This window comes from Nerophis ophidion, linkage group LG14, assembly GCF_033978795.1.
Source record: "Nerophis ophidion isolate RoL-2023_Sa linkage group LG14, RoL_Noph_v1.0, whole genome shotgun sequence".
Taxonomy (NCBI): Eukaryota; Metazoa; Chordata; class Actinopteri; order Syngnathiformes; family Syngnathidae; genus Nerophis; species Nerophis ophidion.
Genome location: NC_084624.1, coordinates 54,784,152 through 54,806,931, shown reverse-complemented (window position 1 = coordinate 54,806,931; position 22,780 = coordinate 54,784,152). Strand labels below are relative to the sequence as shown.

Sequence of the window (22,780 nt, the reverse complement as noted above, 5' to 3'; positions counted from 1 at the left end):
TGGTTAATTTAAAGGGCTGCACAAGCCACAACAGCATCCTCCGCTCAGATCCCACATCAGGACAAGGAAAAACTTAACCCAATGGGATGACAATGAGAAACCTTGGAGTGAACCACAGATGTGGGGACCCTACCCCCTGGGTGACCGGTCCCATGGACGTTGAGTGGATCTAACATAATATTGTGAGACCAATCCATAGTGGATCTAACATAATAGTGTGAGAGTCCAGTCCATAGTGGATCTAACATAATAGTGTGGGAGTGCAGTCCATAGTGGATCTAACATAATAGTGAGAGTCCAGTCCATAGTGGATCTAACATAATAGTGTGAGAGTCCAGTCTATAGTGGATCTAACATAATAGTGTGAGAGTCCAGTCCATAGTGGATCTAACATAATAGTGAGAGAGTCTAGTCCATAGTGGATCTAACATAATAGTGAGAGTCCAGTCCATAGTGGATCTAACATAATAGTGTGAGAGTCCAGTCCATAGTGGATCTAACATAATAGTGAGAGTCCAGTCCATAGTGGATCTCACATAATAGGGTGAGAGTCCAGTCCATAGTGGATCTAACATAATAGTGTGAGAGTCCAGTCCATAGTGGATCTAACATAATAGTGTGAGAGTCCAGTCCATAGTGGATCTAACATAATAGTGTGAGAGTCTAGTCCATAGTGGATCTAACATAATAGTGAGAGTCCAGTCCATAGTGGATCTAACATAATAGTGTGAGAGTCCAGTCCATAGTGGATCTAACATAATAGTGAGAGTCCAGTCCATAGTGGATCTAACATAATAGTGTGAGAGTCCAGTCCATAGTGGATCTAACATAATAGTGAGAGTCCAGTCCATAGTGGATCTAACATAATATTGTGAGACCAATCCATAGTGGATCTAACATAATAGTGTGAGAGTCCAGTCCATAGTGGATCTAACATAATAGTGTGAGAGTCCAGTCCATAGTGGATCTAACATAATAGTGTGAGAGTCCAGTCCATAGTGGATCTAACATAATAGTGTGAGAGTCCAGTCCATAGTGGATCCAACATAATTGTGAGAGTCCAGTCCATAGTGGATCTAACATAATAGTGTGCGAGTCCAGTCCATAGTGGATCTAACATAATAGTGAGAGTCCAGTCCATAGTGGATCTAACATAATAGTGAGAGTCCAGTCCATAGTGGATCTAACATAATAGTGTGAGAGTCCAGTCCATAGTGGATCTAACATAATAGTGTGAGAGTCCAGTCCATAGTGGATCTAACATAATAGTGTGAGAGTCCAGTCCATAGTGGATCTAACATAATACTGTGAGAGTCCAGTCCATAGTGGATCTAACATAATAGTGTGAGTCCAGTCCATAGTGGATCTAACATAATAGTGTGAGAGTCCAGTCCATAGTGGATCTAACATAATAGTGAGAGTCCAGTCCATAGTGGATCTAACATAATAGTGAGAGTCCAGTCCATAGTGGATCTAACATAATAGTGAGAGTCCAGTCCATAGTGGATCTAACATAATAGTGAGAGTCCAGTCCATAGTGGATCTAACATAATAGTGTGAGAGTCCAGTCCATAGTGGATCTAACATAATAGTGAGAGTCCAGTCCATAGTGGATCTAACATAATAGTGAGAGTCCAGTCCATAGTGGATCTAACATAATAGTGAGAGTCCAGTCCATAGTGGATCTAACATAATAGTGAGAGTCCAGTCCATAGTGGATCTAACATAATAGTGAGAGTCCAGTCCATAGTGGATCTAACATAATAGTGAGAGTCCAGTCCATAGTGGATCTAACATAATAGTGTGAGAGTCCAGTCCATAGTGGATCTAACATAATAGTGAGAGTCCAGTCCATAGTGGATCTAACATAATAGTGAGAGTCCAGTCCATAGTGGATCTAACATAATAGTGAGAGTCCAGTCCATAGTGGATCTAACATAATAGTGAGAGTCCAGTCCATAGTGAATCTAACATAATAGTGAGAGTCCAGTCCATAGTGGGGCCATCAGGAGATCATTTTGAGTGGAGACAGGTCAGCAGTGCAGAGACGTCCCCAACTGATGCACAGATGAGTGGTCAACCCTGGATCCAAGACCCCCCCCCCTTCTCCATGAAGAAGCAGAAAAGATACAGCAGATCAACTGGTCTAAAAAGGGGGTCTATTTAAAGTCTAGAGTATACAAATGAGTTTTAAGATGGGACTTAAATGCTTCTACTGAGGTAGCATCTCTAACTGTTACTACTAGAACATTCCAGAGTACTGGAGCCCCAATAGAAAAGACTCTATAGCCCACAGACTTGTTTTCTGGCTCTGGGAATCACTAACAAGCCGGAATTCTTTGAACCCAGATTTTTTTGCTTTAGAAATCTAAATGAAATGCCGTCAGTGTGTGAATGGGCGAATGTGGAAAATACTGTCAAAGTGCTTTGGGCTCCTTAAAAAGTGCTAGACAAGTACAACCCATTTATCATTTACCATTATAACTATAATTGAGTAAGCATTATTGCAATTACAATCGAAATATTCATGCACTCGATTCAGTCCTAACACTGAAGGGATGATACATCCATACTCATGCATGCACTGCACTATTGTTCTTGTTTTGCTTTCAGGTTGCTTTCTGCTGAGCACATCACAGCACAGAAACATCAGTGTGGCCCAGGTAGTGTCCGAGTGGATCCATCCCAAAGACCCCAACGCCTGCCTCACTCTTTCCTACCATGTTGACAGCAGGTTAGCGCAAAACACCCACCCACATGCGCACATATACATATATATATATATATATATATATATATATATATATATATATATATATATATACATACATATATATATATATATATATATATATATATATATATATATATATATATATATATATATATATATATATATATATATATATATATATATATATATATATATACACATACATACATACATACATATATATATATATATATGTATGTATGTGACATTTCAAAGAATGCACTTTATCAGCCTTGTTTCCTCGTGGACTTCCTGAAAAAGTGTCCACAGTCAGTCACCTGCTCCACGTTGTGCAAGACAACAGATACTCTGGGTCAGAGTTCAGTCGCACAGGAAAAGACCTTTGAAAACACACACACACACACACACACACACACACACACACACACACGCACACACACACACACACATATATAATCCAACCAATTCATCCCTCGAAATGACACAAGCGATACAACTGCACATTTCATGATGTCATGTCACTTAAAGGCCTACTGAAATGAGATGTTCTTATTTAAACGGGGATAGCAGCTCCATTCTATGTGTCATACTTCATCATTTCACCATATTGCCATATTTTTGCTGAAAGGATTTAGTAGAGAACATCCACGATAAAGTTTGCAACTTTTGCTCGCTAATAAAAAAGCCTTGCCTGTACCGGAAGTAGCAGACGATGTGCGCGTGACGTCACGGGTTGTGGAGCTCCTCACATCTGAACATTGTTTACAATCATGGCCACCAGCAGCGAGAGCGATTCGCACCGAGAAAGCGAGGATTTCCCCATTAATTTGAGCGAGGATAAAAGATTTGTGGATGAGGAAAGTGAGAGTGAAGGACTAGAAAAAACAAAAAAAAGACTATAAAGTGGGAGCGATTTATATGTTATTAGACAAATTTAGTAGGATAATTCTGGAAAATCCCTTATCTGCTTGTTGTGTTACTAGTGTTTTACTGAGATTATATGGTCGTACCTGTACAACCGGAAGGTCGGCCCCGCACCTTTCTTCATCACCAGTTGACGTGTGGTGTCCATCTTTGCCCTTCGCAAGGGACCCTCTTCGAAACACAATCTTTCGAAATGATCGCTGCATAATACACTGTACTTTGTGTGTGTGGTCCAATCCAACCGTGTTCGCTTGACCGCTCTGTTCCTTAGTAAAGCTTCACCATCATATTTCTGGAATGCAAACAATGAAACACCGGCTGTTTTTTGTGTTGCTAAGCCGGCCACAATACACCGCTTCCCACCTACAGCTTTCTTCTTTGATGTCTCCATTGTTCATTGTACAAATTGCAAAAGATTCAGCAACACAGATGTCCAGAATACTGTGGAATTATGCGATGAAAACAGACGACTTATAGCTGGGAACGATGCTGGAACAAAATGTCCTCTACAACTCATGACGTCACGCGCACGTGTCATCATACCGCGACGTTTCAGCAGGATACTTCGGCGCCGTATTGTCATGTGTTGCAATGTTAATATTTCATCATTGATATATAAACTATCAGACTGCGTGGTGGGTAGTAGTGGCTTTCAGTAGGACTTTAAAATACGTACATCTGGGGTCTCCAACTCACCTCGCCTGGGGGCCGCTGGATGCAGAGTCTGGGTGAGGCAGAAAAGATTTTCTGAAAAAATGTTGCGTACTCCTCAGCATGTCTAGTTGTATAATGACGTTCCAAATTGTATCCCTCGTGCACCGCAACTTTCTCTGTGCAAATAAGACCCATCGGGTGGCTCCTGTACTCAAGAAATATTGCATCTCCCACTTTTGCTGGAATTATCTTTGCTCATCACTAACCTTTCTCTTCACTGCAGGCTTTGAAAAAGACATGTTTGGGGTTGTGGAATATATTTGTATTTAGCCACGCACCAAGAACAAGGTTATTTCCGCAATGTGTGTCGTTCCGCTTTTCCTCCCTACGGCAACACGGCGGACGGCGGATAATAGGCGGGAAAGTACAGGGATAGCCCTGTGATGAGGTGGCGACTTGTCCAGGGTCTACTCCGCCTTCTGCCCGATTGTAGCTGAGATAGGCATCAGCGGCCCCCGTGACCCCAAATGGGAATAAGAGGTAGAAATGGATGGATGGATGGAAGTACCAGGATGGCGAGCGCAAAAAAAGTGACGGCTCCCGGCGTCATATAGAAATATATACACAATATAATATACAAGTTAAACAATAAGAAATATAAATAATGGTTTGAATTGGTCTTGGGCAGGGGTCGGCAACCCGCGGCTCTTTGGCAACGCTGATGCGGCTCAGCTGCACAATCGCCGACCCCCCCAGATTGTTGCGGGGAGATTCCGGAAATCAATGCCTCTCCCGGATCCAATGTTCTCCAATTATCACTCGGACTACAATATTAAGGGCGTGCCGTGATGATATTACTCTTAACGTCCTCTTGAACGTCATCGCGCCCGCCACTCACGGAATGCTATTTGCGTGCCGACCGGACACACGCATTTCGCTGCTTCTATCGGCACATGTATGAGATTGCAAGGCATACTGGGTGATGCAAAGTACACTGAGGGTTGTGACATAAACAACTTTAACACTCCTACTAATATGCGCCACATTGTGAACCCACACAAAAGAAGAATGACAAACACATTTCGGGAGAAAATCCTCACTATAACACAACATAACAAATACCCAGAATCCTTTGTATCCATGACACTTCCTGACTATGTTATACACCCCGCGAGCACCAACCCCCCCCCCCTTGCGTGGTTGAGGTGGGTGGGGTTTGGTGCTAGGAAACTAAATAAGCTCAAATATAGCTACAAATGAGGCATAGTAATGCAATATGTACATATAGCTAGCCTAAATAGCATGTTAGCATCAATTAGCTTGCAGTCATGCAGGGACCAAATATGTCTGATTAGCACTCCATCCATCCATTTTCTACCGCTTATTCCCTTTTGGGGTCGCGGGGGACGCTGGCGCCTATCTCAGCTAGAATCAGGCGGAAGGCGGAGTACACCCTGGACAAGTCGCCACCTCATCACAGGGCTGATTAGCACTCCACACAAGTCAATAACATCAACAAAACTCACCTTTGTGCATTCACACACAACGTTATAAGTTTGGTGGACAAAATGAGACAGAAAAAGAAGTGGCATAAAACACGTCTTAGAAAGTCGGAGAAAGTTGTGCGTGTAAACAAACTAGGGTGAGTTCAAGGACCGCCAAAATTAGTAGGACAAAACGGCGCTCGCCAAATACTCGAATGAGTGAAGCATGTTCAATATAAACAGTGTGCTTTAGAACAATTAGGGAGCTTTGTGTCATGTTTGTCCTCCCACAGAAACCAAATTAAAACAAAAAATATGTTTTTTTTCCCCCTCATCATTTCCATTTTTCATTACATTTTGAAAAAGCTCCAGAGATCCACTAGGGCGGCGCTAAAGAAGCGCATCGGGGACTGTTATTACTGACGGACAGGTGTGGCGGCGTGACCCCCCGCCGTGACAGTTTTCTTGTATAAATGTTCCACAGCAGCCTTGGGACTGTGCGTGTCCAAGTTCGATCCGTCCCATCCGAGGACGAGTTGATACTCCAAAGCAGCAGTGGACACAGATGGAACTTCTTTTCTCAAACGCTGGAGCAGAAAAAACCTTTCCAGGTAACCCCCAAAATAATGTAAAAGCCTGCCTAATCATGCCGGGGACTAAAACCCTCACTTTGGTATCACGTGCAGTTGGTGATCCAAGCCGAAACCAGCCTAGGAGGGTTTGTTGCCATTGATGATATCAGTCTAGCAGCCGGCCCATGTCAAGGTACTCTTACTTGTTATCATCTACTAGAGCAGCGCTTCTCAACAACTGTGCGATACAGTCTGATGTCCCGTGGAAGACGATCTCATTTCACCGATTTGTTAAAAAATATTTTTTGCAAACCATTAATTCTAGTCTGCAAATGATGTGTTGTTGTCGAGTGTCGGTGCTGTCTAGAGCCCGGCAGAGTAACCCTGTAATACTCTTCCATATCAGTAGGTGGCAGCTGGTAGTTATTTGCTTTGTAGATGTTGGAAGGTAGGGTGCAGGTAAAAAGGTGTTAAATGCTTAAACGAAAAATAAACAAAAGGTGAGTGCCCCTAAGAAAAGGCATTGAAGCTTAGGGAAGGCTATGCAGAACAAAACTAAAACCGAACTGGCTGCAAAGTAAAAAAAAACAAACCAGAATGCTGGACGACAGCAAAGACTTACTGTGGAGCATGGGTGTCAAACTCTGGCCCACCTTGTAATTTAATTTGGCCCTTGAGGCAATATCAATTTAGTGGCCCGAAGTTCAGTGCCCCTCCCGAAAATCTCTCGTGGCAACCATTCTCCCGAATTTCTACCGATTTCCACCTGGACAACTATATTGGGGGCGTGCATTTAAGGCACTGCCTTTAGCGTTCTCTACAACCTGTCGTCACGTCCGCTTTTACTCCATACTAACAGCGTGTCACATAATATTTGTGGCTTTTACACACACGCACAAGTGAATGCAAGGCATACTTGGTCAACAGCCATACAGGTCACACTGAGGGTGGCCGTATAAACAACTTTAGCACTGTTACAAATATGCGCCACACTGTGAACCCACACCAAACACTGTGAACATCCGCACCGCAACACAACAGAACAAATACCCAGAATCCCTTGCAGCACTAACTCTTCCGGGAAACTTCCAGCAAACTGACCAATAATTAACGTTTTATTCATGCATTTTCTCTCGCTACTTCAAGGCTTGAATGTTTGGTTCATTCATTTCTGTTATTTTATTTTCAAATGTATTATTAGCCTGTGGAAAAAAATTGATTTTTACCTCAGAAGATTGCAAATAGAAAAAAAGGAATAACATTTTTATTTAAATTTTATTTGATATGGCATTGATATTTTTTAAATTATTATTAGTATTATTTGAAACTGTATTTTGCATGTCACTAAAGTTATATAAGCCTTGCTTGTTCAATATTGAATGCAAAACTTGTTTGTGTCCCTATTAAAAGGTTAATTTATTCAACTTTGGCCCGCGGCTTTGTTCCGTTTAAAATGTTGGCCCACTCTGTATTTGAGTTTGACACCCCTGATGTGGAGCAAGGGCGGCGTCCACAAAGTACATCCGAACATGACATGACAATCAACAATACCCCCACAAAAAAGGATAAAAACAACTGAAATATTCTTGATTGCTAAAACAAAGCAGGGGGAAATTGCTCAAAGGAAGACATGAAACTGCTACAGGAAAATACCCAAAAAACAGAAAAAGCCATTAAAACAGGAGCGCCAGACAAGAAGTAAAACACTACACACAGGAAAACAGCAAACAAGTGCAAGCAAGTAAGTCAAGGTGTGATGTGACAGGTGGTGACAGTAAATGTCAAAGTTTGTTGTTGACGAACCCCAAGATGCAGAGATGGAGGCAGGCATTGGATAGGAAAACATGCTTTATTTTACAAACAAATATCACGCACGTGGGCGGATAACAAACTAAGGGAGCTAGCACTGGAGCTAGAAACCAAAAAAGGTTCCTAACGTGGAAGCTAGCAGGTAGCAAACAGAAAAAACTGGAAACAGCTAATGGCTAACAAGAACAGCTTACCGCTACGACGACCAGGACAAAATGTAGCACGACAGGTAGCAACCACACAAGACAATACAATAATCCAGCACTGACTGGAGGAACAAAGCAGGTCATGGGGGGCGGGCGGCGTGGCGTAGTGGGTAAAGCGGCCGTGCCAGAAACCTGATGGTTGCAGGTTCGCTTCCCACCTATTAACATCCAAAAAAGCGCTGCCGTTGTGTCCTTGGGCAGGACACTTCACCCTTTGCCCCCGGTGCCGCTCACACTGGTGAATGAATGATGAATGAACGATGGGTGGTGGTCGGAGGGGCCGTAGGCGCAAACTGGCAGGGCAGCTGTGGCTACATATGTAGCTTACCACCACCAGGTGTGAATGAATGATGGCTTCCCACTTCTCTGTGAGCGCTTTGAGTATCTAACAATAGAAAAGCGCGATATAAAATCAAATCCATTATTATTATTATTATTATTATTATTATATAGGAACGGGCTCATTAACGACAGGTGTGGCAAGGTGCCAATCCGCCGCAGCTGAGGGAAAACAGCACCCAGGGAAACAAACAGGAAGTTGAACCAAAATAAGAGTGCTGACAGGAACTAAGGACAGGAAATACTAAACACACACAAGCAAGCCTGACAGTACACCTACTTTGAGACAAGAGCTACAGTCATGCATGCTTGGTCATGCTTTAAAGTCAACAACGTTCTACTGTCCACTGAGTTTTGTTTTTATAGCGGCATAGCTCGGTTGGTAGAGCGGCCGTGCCAGCAACTTGAGGATTGCAGGTTCGATCCCCGCTTGTACCATCCTAATCACTGCCGTTGTGTCCTTGGGCAAGACACTTTACCCACCTGCTCCCAGTGCCACCCACACTGCTTTAAATGTAACTTAGATATTGGGTTTCACAATGCAAAGCGCTTTGAGTCACTAGAGAAAAGCGCTATATAAATATAATTGACTTCACTTCACGATGTCTGCTGGTGGTGTCTCTGGATTTTTTTCAAGGCCAAAAATGTGCCTGGGCTCGAAAAAAAAAGGTTGAGAAACACTGAACGAAAAGATTTCGTCTTGCAGCGAACGAAACCGGTTCCGGTTTTGCCGGGTGCACGTTTGAAAACGGCACGTGCGGCTGGAAGGACGTCAGCGTGGGTCAAGGTCAGTGGGAGATGATGGCGGGAAAGGACGCTCCTGTGAACACGGGACCATCTGTTGACCACACACTCGGCACCCGGCTGGGTGAGTCCACCTCCAACAATGTCCTTCTTTGCAAGAGCGATGTCACTGATGTCACTTCCTGTGCCTGACAGGTCAATACGTGGCGTTGACCCCTAACAACGGCGGTCACATCAGTCCCGCCACCTTGCAGAGTCCCGCCATGACAAACGCCAGCTCGACATGCACCTTCCACTTCTACTACAACATGTATGGAGAAGGTAACGTAACGCCAAAAACGTGGTAGCGCTCTCTACTTTGACTACTTTCTTTAAGGCACTACTAAAGCAGGCTTCGCTATACAAACCCCGTTTCCATATGAGTTGGGAAATTGTGTTTGATGTAAATATAAACAGAATACAATGATTTGCAAATCCTTTTCAAGCCATATTCAGTTGAATATGCTACAAAGACAACATATTTCATGTTCAAACTGAAAAATAATCATCATGCCAGCAACACGTGACAAAGAAGTTGGGAAAGGTGGCAATAAATGCTCATCAAACACTTATTTGGAACATCCCACAGGTGTGCAGGCTAATTGGGAACAGGTGGGTGCCATGATTGGCTATAAAAACAGCTTCCCAAAAAATGCTCAGTCTTTCACAGGAAAGGATGGGGCGAGGTACACCCCTTTGTCCACAACTGTGTGAGCAAATAGTCAAACAGTTTAAGAACAACCTTTCTCAAAGTGCAATTGCAAGAAATTTAGGGATTTCAACATCTACGCTCCATAATATCATCAAAAGGTTCAGAGAATCTGGAGAAATCACTCCACGTAAGCGACATGGCCGGAAACCAACATTGAATGACCGTGACCACTGTATCAAAAACCGACATCAATCTCTAAAGGATATCACCACATTGGCTCAGGAACACTTCAGAAAACCACTGTCAGTAAATACAGTTAAAGTTAAAGCTCTACTATGCAAAGCAAAAGCCATTTATCAACAACATCCAGAAACGCTGTCAGCTTCTCTGGGCCTGAGATCATCTGAGATGGACTGATGCAAAGTGGAAAAGTGTTCTGTTGTCCGACGAGTCCACATTTCAAATTCTTTTGGAAATATTTGACATCGTGTCATCCAGACAAAAGGGGAAGCGAACCATCCAGACTATTATCGACGCAAAGTTCAAAAGCCAGCATGTGTGATGGTATGGGGGTGTATTAGTGCCCAAGGCATGGGTAACTTACACATGTGTGATGGTATGGGGGTGTATTAGTGCCCAAAGCATGGGTAACTTACACATGTGTGATGGTATGGGGGTGCATTAGTGCCCAAGGCATGGGTAACTTACACATGTGTGATGGTATGGGGGTGTATTAGTGCCCAAGGCATGGGTAATTTACACATGTGTGATGGTATGGGGGTGTATTAGTGCCCAAGGCATGGGTAACTTACACATGTGTGATGGTATGGGGGTGTATTAGTGCCCAAGGCATGGGTAATTTACACATGTGTGATGGTATGGGGGTGTATTAGTGCCCAAGGCATGGGTAACTTACACATGTGTGATGGTATGGGGGTGTATTAGTGAACAAGACATGGGTAACTTACACATCTGTGATGGTATGGGGGTGTATTAGTGAACAAGACATGGGTAACTTACACATGTGTGATGGTATGGGGGTGTATTAGTGCCCAAGACATGGGTAACTTACACATGTGTGATGGTATGGGGGTGTATTAGTGAACAAGACATGGGTAACTTACACATGTGTGATGGTATGGGGGTGTATTAGTGCCCAAGACATGGGTAACTTACACATGTGTGATGGTATGGGGGTGTATTAGTGAACAAGACATGGGTAACTTACACATGTGTGATGGTATGGGGGTGTATTAGTGCCCAAGACATGGGTAACTTACACATGTGTGATGGTATGGGGGTGTATTAGTGAACAAGACATGGGTAACTTACACATGTGTGATGGTATGGGGGTGTATTAGTGCCCAAGACATGGGTAACTTACACATGTGTGATGGTATGGGGGTGTATTAGTGCCCAAGGCATGGGTAACTTACACATGTGTGATGGTATGGGGGTGTATTAGTGCCCAAGACATGGGTAACTTACACATGTGTGATGGTATGGGGGTGTATTAGTGCCCAAGACATGGGTAACTTACACATGTGTGATGGTATGGGGGTGTATTAGTGCCCAAGACATGGGTAACTTACACATGTGTGATGGTATGGGGGTGTATTAGTGAACAAGACATGGGTAACTTACACATGTGTGATGGTATGGGGGTGTATTAGTGCCCAAGGCATGGGTAACTTACACATGTGTGATGGTATGGGGGTGTATTAGTGCCCAAGGCATGGGTAACTTACACATGTGTGATGGTATGGGGGTGTATTAGTGCCCAAGACATGGGTAACTTACACATGTGTGATGGTATGGGGGTGTATTAGTGCCCAAGACATGGGTAACTTACACATGTGTGATGGTATGGGGGTGTATTAGTGAACAAGACATGGGTAACTTACACATGTGTGATGGTATGGGGGTGTATTAGTGAACAAGACATGGGTAACTTACACATGTGTGATGGTATGGGGGTGTATTAGTGAACAAGACATGGGTAACTTACACATGTGTGATGGTATGGGGGTGTATTAGTGAACAAGACATGGGTAACTTACACATGTGTGATGGTATGGGGGTGTATTAGTGAACAAGACATGGGTAACTTACACATGTGTGATGGTATGGGGGTGTATTAGTGAACAAGACATGGGTAACTTACACATGTGTGATGGTATGGGGGTGTATTAGTGAACAAGACATGGGTAAGTTACACATCTGTGAAGGCACCATTAATGCTGAAAGGTACATACAGGTTTTGGAACAACATATGCTGCCATCTAAGCGCCGTCTTTTTCATGGACGCCCCTGCTTATTTCAGCAAGACAATGCCAAGCCACATTCAGCACGTGTTAAAACAGCGTGGCTTTGTAAAAAAAGAGTACGAATACTTTCCTGGCCCGCCTGCAGTCCAGACCTGTCTCCCATGGAAAATGTGTGGCGCATTATGAAGCGTAAAATACGACAGCGGAGACCCCGGACTGTTGAAGGACTGAAGCTCTACATAAAACAAGAATGAGAAACAATTCCACTTTCAAAGCTTCAACAATTAGTTTCCTCAGTTCCCAAACGTTTATTGAGTGTTGTTAAAAGAAAAGGTGATGTAACACAGTGGTGAACATGCCCTTTCCCAACTACTTTGGCACATCTTGCAGCCATGAAATTCTAAGTTAATTATTATTTGCAAAAAAAAATAAGGTTAATGAGTTTGAACATGAAATATGTTGTCTTTGTAGCATATTCAACTGAATATGCTATGTGTCATAATTGATCATTTCGCCATATTGGCATATTTTTGCTGAAAGGATTTAGTAGAGAACATCGAGGATAAAGTTCGCAACCTTTGGTTGCTCTTAAAAAAGCCTTGCCTGTACCGGAAGTAGCAGATGATGTGCGTGTGACATCACCGGTTGTAGAGATTCTCACATTGTTTAGAATGATGGCCACCAGCAGCGAGAGCGATTCGGACCAAGAAAGCGACGATTTCCCCATTAATTTGAGCGAGGATGAACGATTCGTGGATGAAGAAAGTGAGAGTGAAGGACTAGAAAAAAGAAAAAAAAGACTATACAGTGGGAGCGATTCAGATGTTATTAGACAAATTTACTAGGATAATTCTGGAAAATACCTTATCTGCTTATTGTGTTACTAGTGTTTTAGTGAGATTATATGGTCGTACCTGTACAACCTGAAGGTCGGCCTCACACCTTTCTTCAGCACCAGTCGACGGGTGGTGGCGATGCCCATCTCTGCCCTTCGCAAGGGACCCTCTTCGAAACACGATCTTTCGAAATGATTGCTGCATAATACAATGTACTTTGTGTGTGTGGTCCAATCCAATAGCAATAGTGTGTGGCAAGAAAGTGGCGCGAACCTGGAATTTTTGTCAACGGAATTTGGCACAGCAGGGGAAAAAAAAGCCGGAGGGGTGTGGTGACCGCCAGTGTCTCCGAGGGAAAGCCACGTTTCTCGGCGAGGCGAAGGAAGCTCTCCGCTCATGTCTACAGCAAGAGTCGACTTATTACCACCATTTTCTCACCGAAACCTGCCGATTGAGATGTGTTAGGGAACCATGTTCGCTTGACCGCTCTGTTCCATAGTAAAGCTTCACCGCATCTTTCGGAAATGTGAACAATGAAACACCGACTGTGTTTGTGTTGCTAAAGGCGGCCGCAATACACCGCTTCCCTCCTACGTCTTTCTTCTTTGACGTCTCCATTATTCATTGGACAAACTGTTTTAGCATGATACTCCCGCACGAAATTTAAAATTGCAATTTAGTAAACTAAAGCGGCCGTATCGGCATGTGTTGCAATGTTAATATTTCATCATTGATATATAAACTATCAGACTGCGTGTTGGGTAGTAGTGGCTTTCAGTAGGACTTTAAGTATGACATATTTGTGAAGAACTCATTAGATTTATGACCTACTTGCAGACACCCAAGCGTTGAAGGTGCTGCGGAGCGAGAGATCACGGACCACCGTCCTGTGGTGGAGGTCGGGCGGAGGCGATGACGTGTGGCAACGCGGCGAGGTTGCGGTGGCCCGACCCAGCCAGGACTTCACCATCCTTCTCCAGGCGACCCGGGCCTTTAGCCAGACGGGCCACGTTGCCGTTGACGACATGGCCTTCACCACATGCCCCCTGCCGGGTAAAGACAGCACGGGCGCTCCGCCGATGTTTCACGCCAGATGTCCTCATGTTTTTTTCTTTTTGGTTCCTCCAGAGCCTCAACCCGTCTGTGCCGACAACATGTTTGCGTGCAATAACAGCGTGTGCGTGGAGAGGAGCCGGGTGTGCGATTTCACCGACGACTGCGGCGACCGGACGGACGAGCTCGACTGTGGTGAGACGTCACAAGCGCTGGTAGTTGTTTCAAAAATGAACGCCTCTATTCAATTACACTGCACATCAAATCCGATTAGTTTTGCCCTTTTTTTCCCAGTCCAAACACGCCAACGTGCTTCAAATCTGATCTTTTGCCATCAAATTCTGGCCACGTCATCAGGAGGTAGTCCTGAATCCGATTGGAATCTGATCTTTTCAAATATGACTTCAGTCTAAACTCCGGAGACACGGCAAAAGAGCCAAGCGTGCAGCTTTTTAACAAAGGTTCTAATGTACATAGGTTTTATCAAAAGTCTTTTTCCCCCAGAATGTGACTTTTCAGTCACGTCCGTATCCTCTCTCCCCTCCTGCTCCCTGCTGCTTACTGTTAAAGACAACAGATGATTAGATTAACACGTCACAAGTGTAATCTAATCACCTGCCGGCTGTGTCTCGCCGTCAGCACATGCCCCGCCCCCGTCTGATGGTGCTCTGTCCTCAGCACTGTGGACGGAGGCGGTGACCTTTGCTCCTGCAGGCAGCGCTGGCCACATCTTCCTTCACACCAATATTTTGGGACCGGTACTAAAATTATTTCAATACTTTTCGGTACTTTTCTAAATAAAGGACCACAAAAAATATCATTATTGGCTTTATTTTAATAAAAAATCTTAGGGTACCTGAAACATATGTTTCTTGTTGCAATTTCCATCCATCCATCCGTTTTCAACCGCTTATTCCCTTTCGGGGTCGCGGGGGGCGCTGGCGCCTATCTCAGCTACAATAGGGCGGAAAGCGGGGTACACCCTGGACAAGTCGCCACCTCATCGCAGGGCCAACACAGATAGACAGACAACATTCACACACTAGGGACCATTTAGTGTTGCCAATCAACCTATCCCCAGGTGCATTGCAATTTAGTCCTAAAAAAATAGTGAACATACTAGACAATTTGTCTTTTAGTAGTAAGTAAACAAACAAAGGCTCCTAGCTAAAATCCCTTTTCCATATAAGTTGGGAAATGGTGTTAGATGTAAATATAAACAGAATACAATGATTTGCAAATCCTTTTCAAGCCATATTCAGTTGAATATGCTACAAAGACAACATATTTCATGTTCAAACTCATAAAAAATTTTTTTGTTGTTGCAAATAATCATTAACTTTAGAATTTGATGCCAGCAACACGTGAAAAGGAAGTTGGGAAAGGTGGAAATAAATACTGATAAAGTTGAGGAATGCTCATCAAACACCTATTTGGAACATCCCACAGGTGTGCAGGCTAATTGGGAACAGGTGGGTGCCATGATTGGCTATAAAAGCAGCTTCCCAAAAAATGCTCAGTCTTTCACAAGAAAGGATGGGGCAAGGTACACCCCTTTGTCCACAACTGCGTGAGCAAATAGTCAAACAGTTTAAGAACAACCTTTCTCAAAGTGACATTGCAAGAAATTTAGGGATTTCAACATCTACGCTCCATAATATCATCAAAAGGTTCAGAGAATCTGGAGAAATCACTCCACGTAAGCGGCATGGCCGGAAACCAACATTGAATGACCGTGACCTTCGATCCCTCAGACGGCACTATATCAAAAACCAAGATCAATCTCTAAAGGATATCACCACATGGGCTCAGGAACACTTCAGAAAACCACTGTCACTAAATACAGTTGGTCGCTACATCTGTAAGTGCAAGTTAAAGCTCTACTATGCAAAGCGAAAGCCATTTATCAACAACATCCAGAAACGCCGCTGGCTTCTCTGGGCCCGAGATCATCTAAGATGGACTGATGCAAAGTGGAAAAGTGTTCTGTGGTCTGACGAGTCCACATTTGAAATAGTTTTTGGAAGACTTCTGGTTTGGGCAAGATGGAGTAGACACGTGTTGAGTCTCCCTCCCACTACTTTTCACATTGCCACTCTTTTAAAACTCCACAAACTGCGCTAGCGAGCCGGCGATTATAGTACTCCAATGTTGCAACCGACAAGAAATGCTAACTCACTCGACGAAGCGCAGCGCCAGAGATACCAGTGCCGGACCTAACTCCTCCGACGGGGGTGCCGGCGAAGTCAACATGTCGGCTGTAGCTAGTCTTCTGGAAGAACACCGCCAGGCCCTCTCCGCGGACTTCGGGACAGCTATTTCTTCACTCGAGACAATGATTGACAATGTACACACCAAGGTCTCTGAACACTCTCAGAAAATTATTTCACTCGAGGAAAATGCCACCTCGCAATCAATCAATGTTTACTAATATAGCCCTAAATCACTAGTGTCTCAAAGGGCTGCACAAAACACTACGACATCCTCGGTAGGCCCACATAAGGGCAAGGAAAACTCACACCCAGTGGGACGTCGGTGACAATGATGACTATGAGAACCTTAGAGAGGAGGAAAGCAATGGATGTCGAGCGGGTCTAACATGATACTGTGAAAGTTCAATCCACAATGGATCCAACACAGTCGCGAGAGTCCAGTCCATAGCGGATCCAACACAGCAGCGAGAGTCCCGTTCACAGCGGAGCCAGCAGGAAACCATCCCAAGCGGAGGCGGATCAGCAGCGCAGGGATGTCCCCAGCCGATACACAGGCAAACGGTCCATCCTGGGTCCCTACTCTGGACGAGCGGTCCATCCTGGGTCCCGACTCTGGACAGCCGGTACGTCATCCATGGCCACCGGATCGGACCGAACCCCCTCCACAAGGGAGAGTGGGACATAGGAGAAAAAGAAAAGAAACGGCAGATCAACTGGTCTAAAAAGGGAGTCTATTTAAAGGCTAGAGTATACAAATGAGTTTTAAGGTGAGACTTAAATGCTTCTACTGAGGTAGCATCTCGAACTGTTACCGGGAGGGCATACCAGAGTACTGGAGCCCGAAATGAAAACACTCTATAGCCCGCAGACTTTTTTTGGGCTTTGGGAATCACTAATAAGCCGGAGTCCTTTGAAGGCAGATTTCATGCCGGGACATATGGTACAATACAATCGGCAAGATAGGATGGAGCTAGACCGTGTAGTAAATGCCAAGCCACATTCAGCATGTGTTACAACAGCGTGGCTTTGTAAAAAAAGAGTGCGGGTACTTTCCTGGACCGCCTGCAGTCCAGACCTGTCTCCCATCGAAAATGTGTGGCGCATTATGAAGCATAAAATACGACAGTTGAGACCCCGGACTGTTGAAGGACTGAAGCTCTACATAAAACAAGAATGGGAAAGAATTCCACTTTCAAAGCTTCAACAATTAGTTTCTTCAGTTCCCAAACGTTTATTGAATGTTGTTAAAAGAAAAGGTGATGTAACACAGTGGTGAACATGCCCTTTCCCAACTACTTTGGCACATGTTGCAGCCATGAAATTCTAAGTTAATTATTATTTGCAAAAAAAAATAACGTTTGAGTTTGAACATCAAATATGTTGTCTTTGTAGCATATTCAACTGAATATGGCTTGAAAAGGATTTGCAAATCATTGTATTCTGTTTATATTTACATCTAACACCATTTCCCAACTCATATGGAAACGGGGTTTGTAGTTCCAGGATCATACATTGGTCATATTCAAAGTCCTCATGTGTCCAGGGACATTTAAGTTAATTGAAGTGGTGAAATGTGTCCTCTGCATTTGACCCATAACCCTTGTTCACCCCCTGGGAGGTGAGGGGAGCAGTAAGCAGAAGAGGTGGCCACGCCCAGGAATCATTTTTGTCGATTTAACCCCCAGTTCCAACCCTTGATGCTGAGTGCCAAGCAGGGAGGTAATGGTTCCCAGTTTTATAGTCTTTGGTATGACTCGGTATGAACTCACAACTCCCAACCTACCCATCTCAGGGCGGACACTCTAACCACTAGGCCACTGACTAGGTTAGGGTTAGGTTTTCATCTTTCGTAAGGGGGCCGAGTAAAAATATACAATAAAGACTGGACTCCTAAAGGGGCCTAGTCTGGAGTGGGGAAAAAAACCCTCCATGCAATGCACACATAAATACGTTACAGTTAATCACGACAAACTCGCAACAGAGGGTGAGGGGGGAGTTGGGGCCCTGGTAGGCGACTGCTGCTTTGAAGCACTGTCATCCAACCGTCACCCCGAGGGGGAAAACATCGGTGGTGAAGGCGTGGGGTGGGGATGGCGGGTGTGTGCGTGTACGCCCAATTGTCTTGGGTGTGATGATGTCATTTTTTTGAAACTACGGCAAAAGTTCGACTCCAGGTGTCGTTGAGGAGATGGGAGGTCAAAAGCGTCTATCATTGATGTGTCCTCGGGGGTGTTTTTCAGAACAGCCTGGTCCTGTTTCCACAGTGTCAATGCCGTTCGAGGGAGTCAAATCGTAGATTTGGATGTTTGTTTTCCGCGAGCCGACAAAAACAATGACTCGTCTGTTCTATTCGTCCATGCTGGGTACTCTCAAATTCAATTCAATTTTCCTTTTCAGCAAGTTTCTCCATGTTGTGATCAATCTTGCGATTCAGTTCAGAAATCGCCGCAGTCTGTGTTCCCACAGCCCTGCCCATGACTATAACTTGTGTATTCCCAAGCACGAAAGGAACGTTCCTCCTCTGTCCATCCAGAGACTCGCGGTGTGACGCAGCGCTGCAGCTTCGAACAAGGCCTGTGCTCTTGGGCTAAAAACCAGTTGGACGAAGGTGGCGCGAGATGGAGGCTGCAAAAAGGAGAGGACGCCTGGCCTGCCGGTCCTCCCCTGGACCACACCCTAAACAACGCTGCAGGTATGACGCCGTCAATGCAAGGAATGATGAAACGTTCTATACTGTGTCCCGTGTCATTCCTCAGGTCACTACCTAACTCCCGGCACTCCTGGCATATCCCAGCTCCTCTCCAACACCTTGCTTCCCAGCTCAAATTGCACGGTGGGTACAGGCGGGAGTCCTGTTTCTGTTAGAAAACTAAACTTACACCAGGGGGTGTGGTCAGGGCAGCCAGGTGAGGCAGAGCGTCACTTGTTTGAATGACATCATTTTTTTTTTAGCAAATAATTGATAATGTTAAGATTTGTTAATTAAACCGTGTTAGAAATGTATTTTCTGTATGATTACAGTCCTTAAACATTTTTTCCTTTAACATTTGCTGATCATATACAACAGGTGTGTGAAAGTGGGCGCAGAGCACCTGACTATCAGTGGTGTGTGACGTGATCTCTGCCTTCGGGCGCCGCTCAAAACATACACTTTGATCGATCGTCAGTCATTCGTGGTAACGCGGTAATTTTTTTTAATTAATCACACGCGTTAACACTGTCAAGACGTGGAGTTTTACGCAGCTTACTACGAGGTTTGTTCTCCCGGGATGCAAACGGACTACTCTGGACCAGGCGTGAAGGTGGGAACATTTTTAATTCTTCACTTTTCAAAAACAGAACAATCAAAAAGGCGCACGAGGCGAAAACACAGCTTACACAGAACTATGGACAAGAAACAAAACTCGCTAAACTGTGGCATGAATAAACAAAACTTACGTGGCATGAAAACAAGCAACATGAACTATGGCGTGAAAACTAGCAATGTCGCCGGGACGACTGACTGGCAAAACAGGCTTGAATAAAAGTCTCTTGATCAGAGCAGGTGCGTTTTTTACATGAGGCGGGTGAAACTAATGGGTCGTCATGGTAACTAAACAGGGGAGCGTAAACAGGAACTAAAAGAGTCCAAAACTACAGAAAATAACAAAAATATAATCCAGACCACCGAACATGACAAACGCGTTAACTTTAACAGCCCTAATTTTTATTCATGCACACATATAAATATACACAATTATACAAACATTGGTAGTACGGAAAGTATTCAGACCCCTTTAAATTTGTCGCTCTTTGTTTCATTGCAGCCTTTTGCTAAAATCCAAAAAAATAATTTTTTTAGCACCGCGGTACTGTATTAGTATACAGTACCGGTATATTGTACAACACAATATATATATATATATATATATATATATATATATATATATATATATATATATATATATATATGTATATATGTATATATATATGTATGTATATATATATATATATATATATATATGAATATATGTATATATATTTATATATATACATGTATGTATATATATGTATGTATATATATGTGTATGTATGTATATATGTATATATACACATATATATGCATGTATGTGTGTATATATATAAATATACATATATATAAATGTATGCATGTATATGTGTATATATATATGTATATATACATATATATGTGTGTGTATGTGTGTATATACTGTATATATATACACAAATATGTGTATGTATATATATTTATGTATGTATGTATGTATACATACATATATACATATATATATATATGTGTGTGTATATATATATATACATACATATATATATATATATATATATATGTATATATATATATATATATATACATACATATATATATATATATATATATATGTATATATCTATATATATATATATATGTGTGTGTGTGTGTGTGTGTGTGTGTGTGTGTGTGTATATATATATACGTGTGCATGAAGCCTGTTTCACTGCTCTTTGGAAGAGCAATGAAACAGGCTTGCAGGGATGAAATAGCCTCTGTGTTTTTTCCTGACCAACGTATATTCCGCTCTCCCCCGGTACTAAGCACTGTATAACGGATAAACCACAGGAACCTTGACTATATGTCAAGGAAGGGCCACCGAAATAAGACCGGAAGACAGGAACTAAAAACCCTCAACACAGGACAATGCCACTAAACTCAAAATAAGGTGACAAAAAGGCAACAACTACATCAGTGTTTTTCAACCACTGCGCCACGGCACACTAGTTTGCCGTGGGAGATTATTCAATTTCACCTATTAAGGTAAAAAATATTTTTTTGGAAAGCAGTAACTATAGTCTGCAAATGATGTGTTGTTGTTGAGTGTCGGTGCTGTCTAGAGCCCGGCAGAGTAACCCTGTAATACTCTTCTATATCAGTAGGTGGCAGCCGGTAGCTAATTGCTTTGTAGATGTCGGAAACAGCGGGAGGCAGAGTGCAGGTAAAAAGGTGTCTAATGCTTAAACCAAAAATAAACAAAAGGTGAGTGCCCCTAAGAAAAGGCATTGAAGCTTAGGGAAGGCTATGCAAAACGAAACTAAAACTGAACAAAAACAGAATGCTGGACGACAGCAAAGACTTACTGTGGAGCAAAGACGGCGTCCACAAAGTACATCCGAACACGACATGACAGTCAACAATGTCCCCACAAAGAAGGATAAAAAACAACTGAAATATTCTTGATTGCTAAAACAAAGTAGATGCGGGAAATATCACTCAGAGGAAAACATGAAACTGCTACAGGAAAATACCAAAAAAGAGAAAAAGCCACCAAATTGGAGTGCAAGACAAGAACTAAAACACTGCAGCTATATTGATGCATGCTTGCTTCTGCTTTAAAGTCATATCCAACAATGGCGACAACGACTTTTTACTAACAACTGGGTTTGGTTTTTTTAATGATGTCTGCTGGTGGTGTGCCAACGCATTTGGCTCCAAAAAGGTTAGAAGAGGGGAGAGTATTTAAATGTTATAAACGCACGGGGCTTGTGTCCACACAGATCACATTCTTCTACTACAGCCTGGATGACGCTGCAGGGAGACTCACGGCGCGTTCCCGGACGCTGCGATCCGGCGGCAACGACACGGTGTTGTGGCTCGCCACGCCCACGCCGAGCTACAGCTGGCAGAGGACCAACGTCACCTTTTCCTCATCTGTACAGTGCAAGGTGAGTTCAGTGTAAATCTGTGTTTTGTAAGCTCAAAACTGTGTATGTAATAGGGTTGCAAAGGGGTGGAAGGTTTCCAGGTAAATTTCCGGAAATTTACCACAAGAAGTTAAGTTTGGGAGGTTTGGAAATGTTGACCATTTTTGGATTATTCAAAGTTGGACACATGAGGAGCTTGTAAAAGACTATTGCAAGGTATAAATAGTCAGCTGAACAACTGGAGTAGTCTTTAAAAATATTTGACTTAAGAACATCCATCCATCCATCTTCTTCCACTTATCCGAGGTCGGGTCGCGGGGGCAGCAGCCTAAGCAGGGAAACCCAGACTTCCCTTTCCCCAGCCACTTCGTCTAGCTCCTCCCAGGGGATCCCGAGGCGTTCCCAGGCCAGCCGGGAGACATAGTCTTCCCAACGTGTCCTGGGTCTCCTACCGGTTGGACGTGCCCTAAGCACCTCCCTAGGGAGGCGTTCGGGTGGCATCCTGACCAGATGCCCGAGCCACCTCATCTGGCTCCTCTCGATGTGGAGGAGCAGCGGCT

The 22,780-nt window shown here is 43.6% G+C and overlaps 1 protein-coding gene across 1 annotated transcript in view; it reads left to right on the top strand.

The window, feature by feature from the left end:
- Positions 1-22,780, top strand: part of si:ch211-106h4.4 (MAM and LDL-receptor class A domain-containing protein 1) — a 208,028-nt gene that overhangs the window by 133,986 nt on the left and 51,262 nt on the right. Inside the window, exons 25-34 of the mRNA XM_061921077.1 lie at positions 2,614-2,734; positions 6,281-6,407; positions 6,483-6,561; positions 9,429-9,590; positions 9,662-9,787; positions 14,098-14,313; positions 14,389-14,508; positions 19,060-19,218; positions 19,283-19,359; positions 22,074-22,241. Of these exons, the coding sequence (XP_061777061.1) occupies positions 2,614-2,734; positions 6,281-6,407; positions 6,483-6,561; positions 9,429-9,590; positions 9,662-9,787; positions 14,098-14,313; positions 14,389-14,508; positions 19,060-19,218; positions 19,283-19,359; positions 22,074-22,241 (1,355 nt within the window). The remainder of the gene's footprint in view (positions 1-2,613; positions 2,735-6,280; positions 6,408-6,482; positions 6,562-9,428; positions 9,591-9,661; positions 9,788-14,097; positions 14,314-14,388; positions 14,509-19,059; positions 19,219-19,282; positions 19,360-22,073; positions 22,242-22,780) is intronic.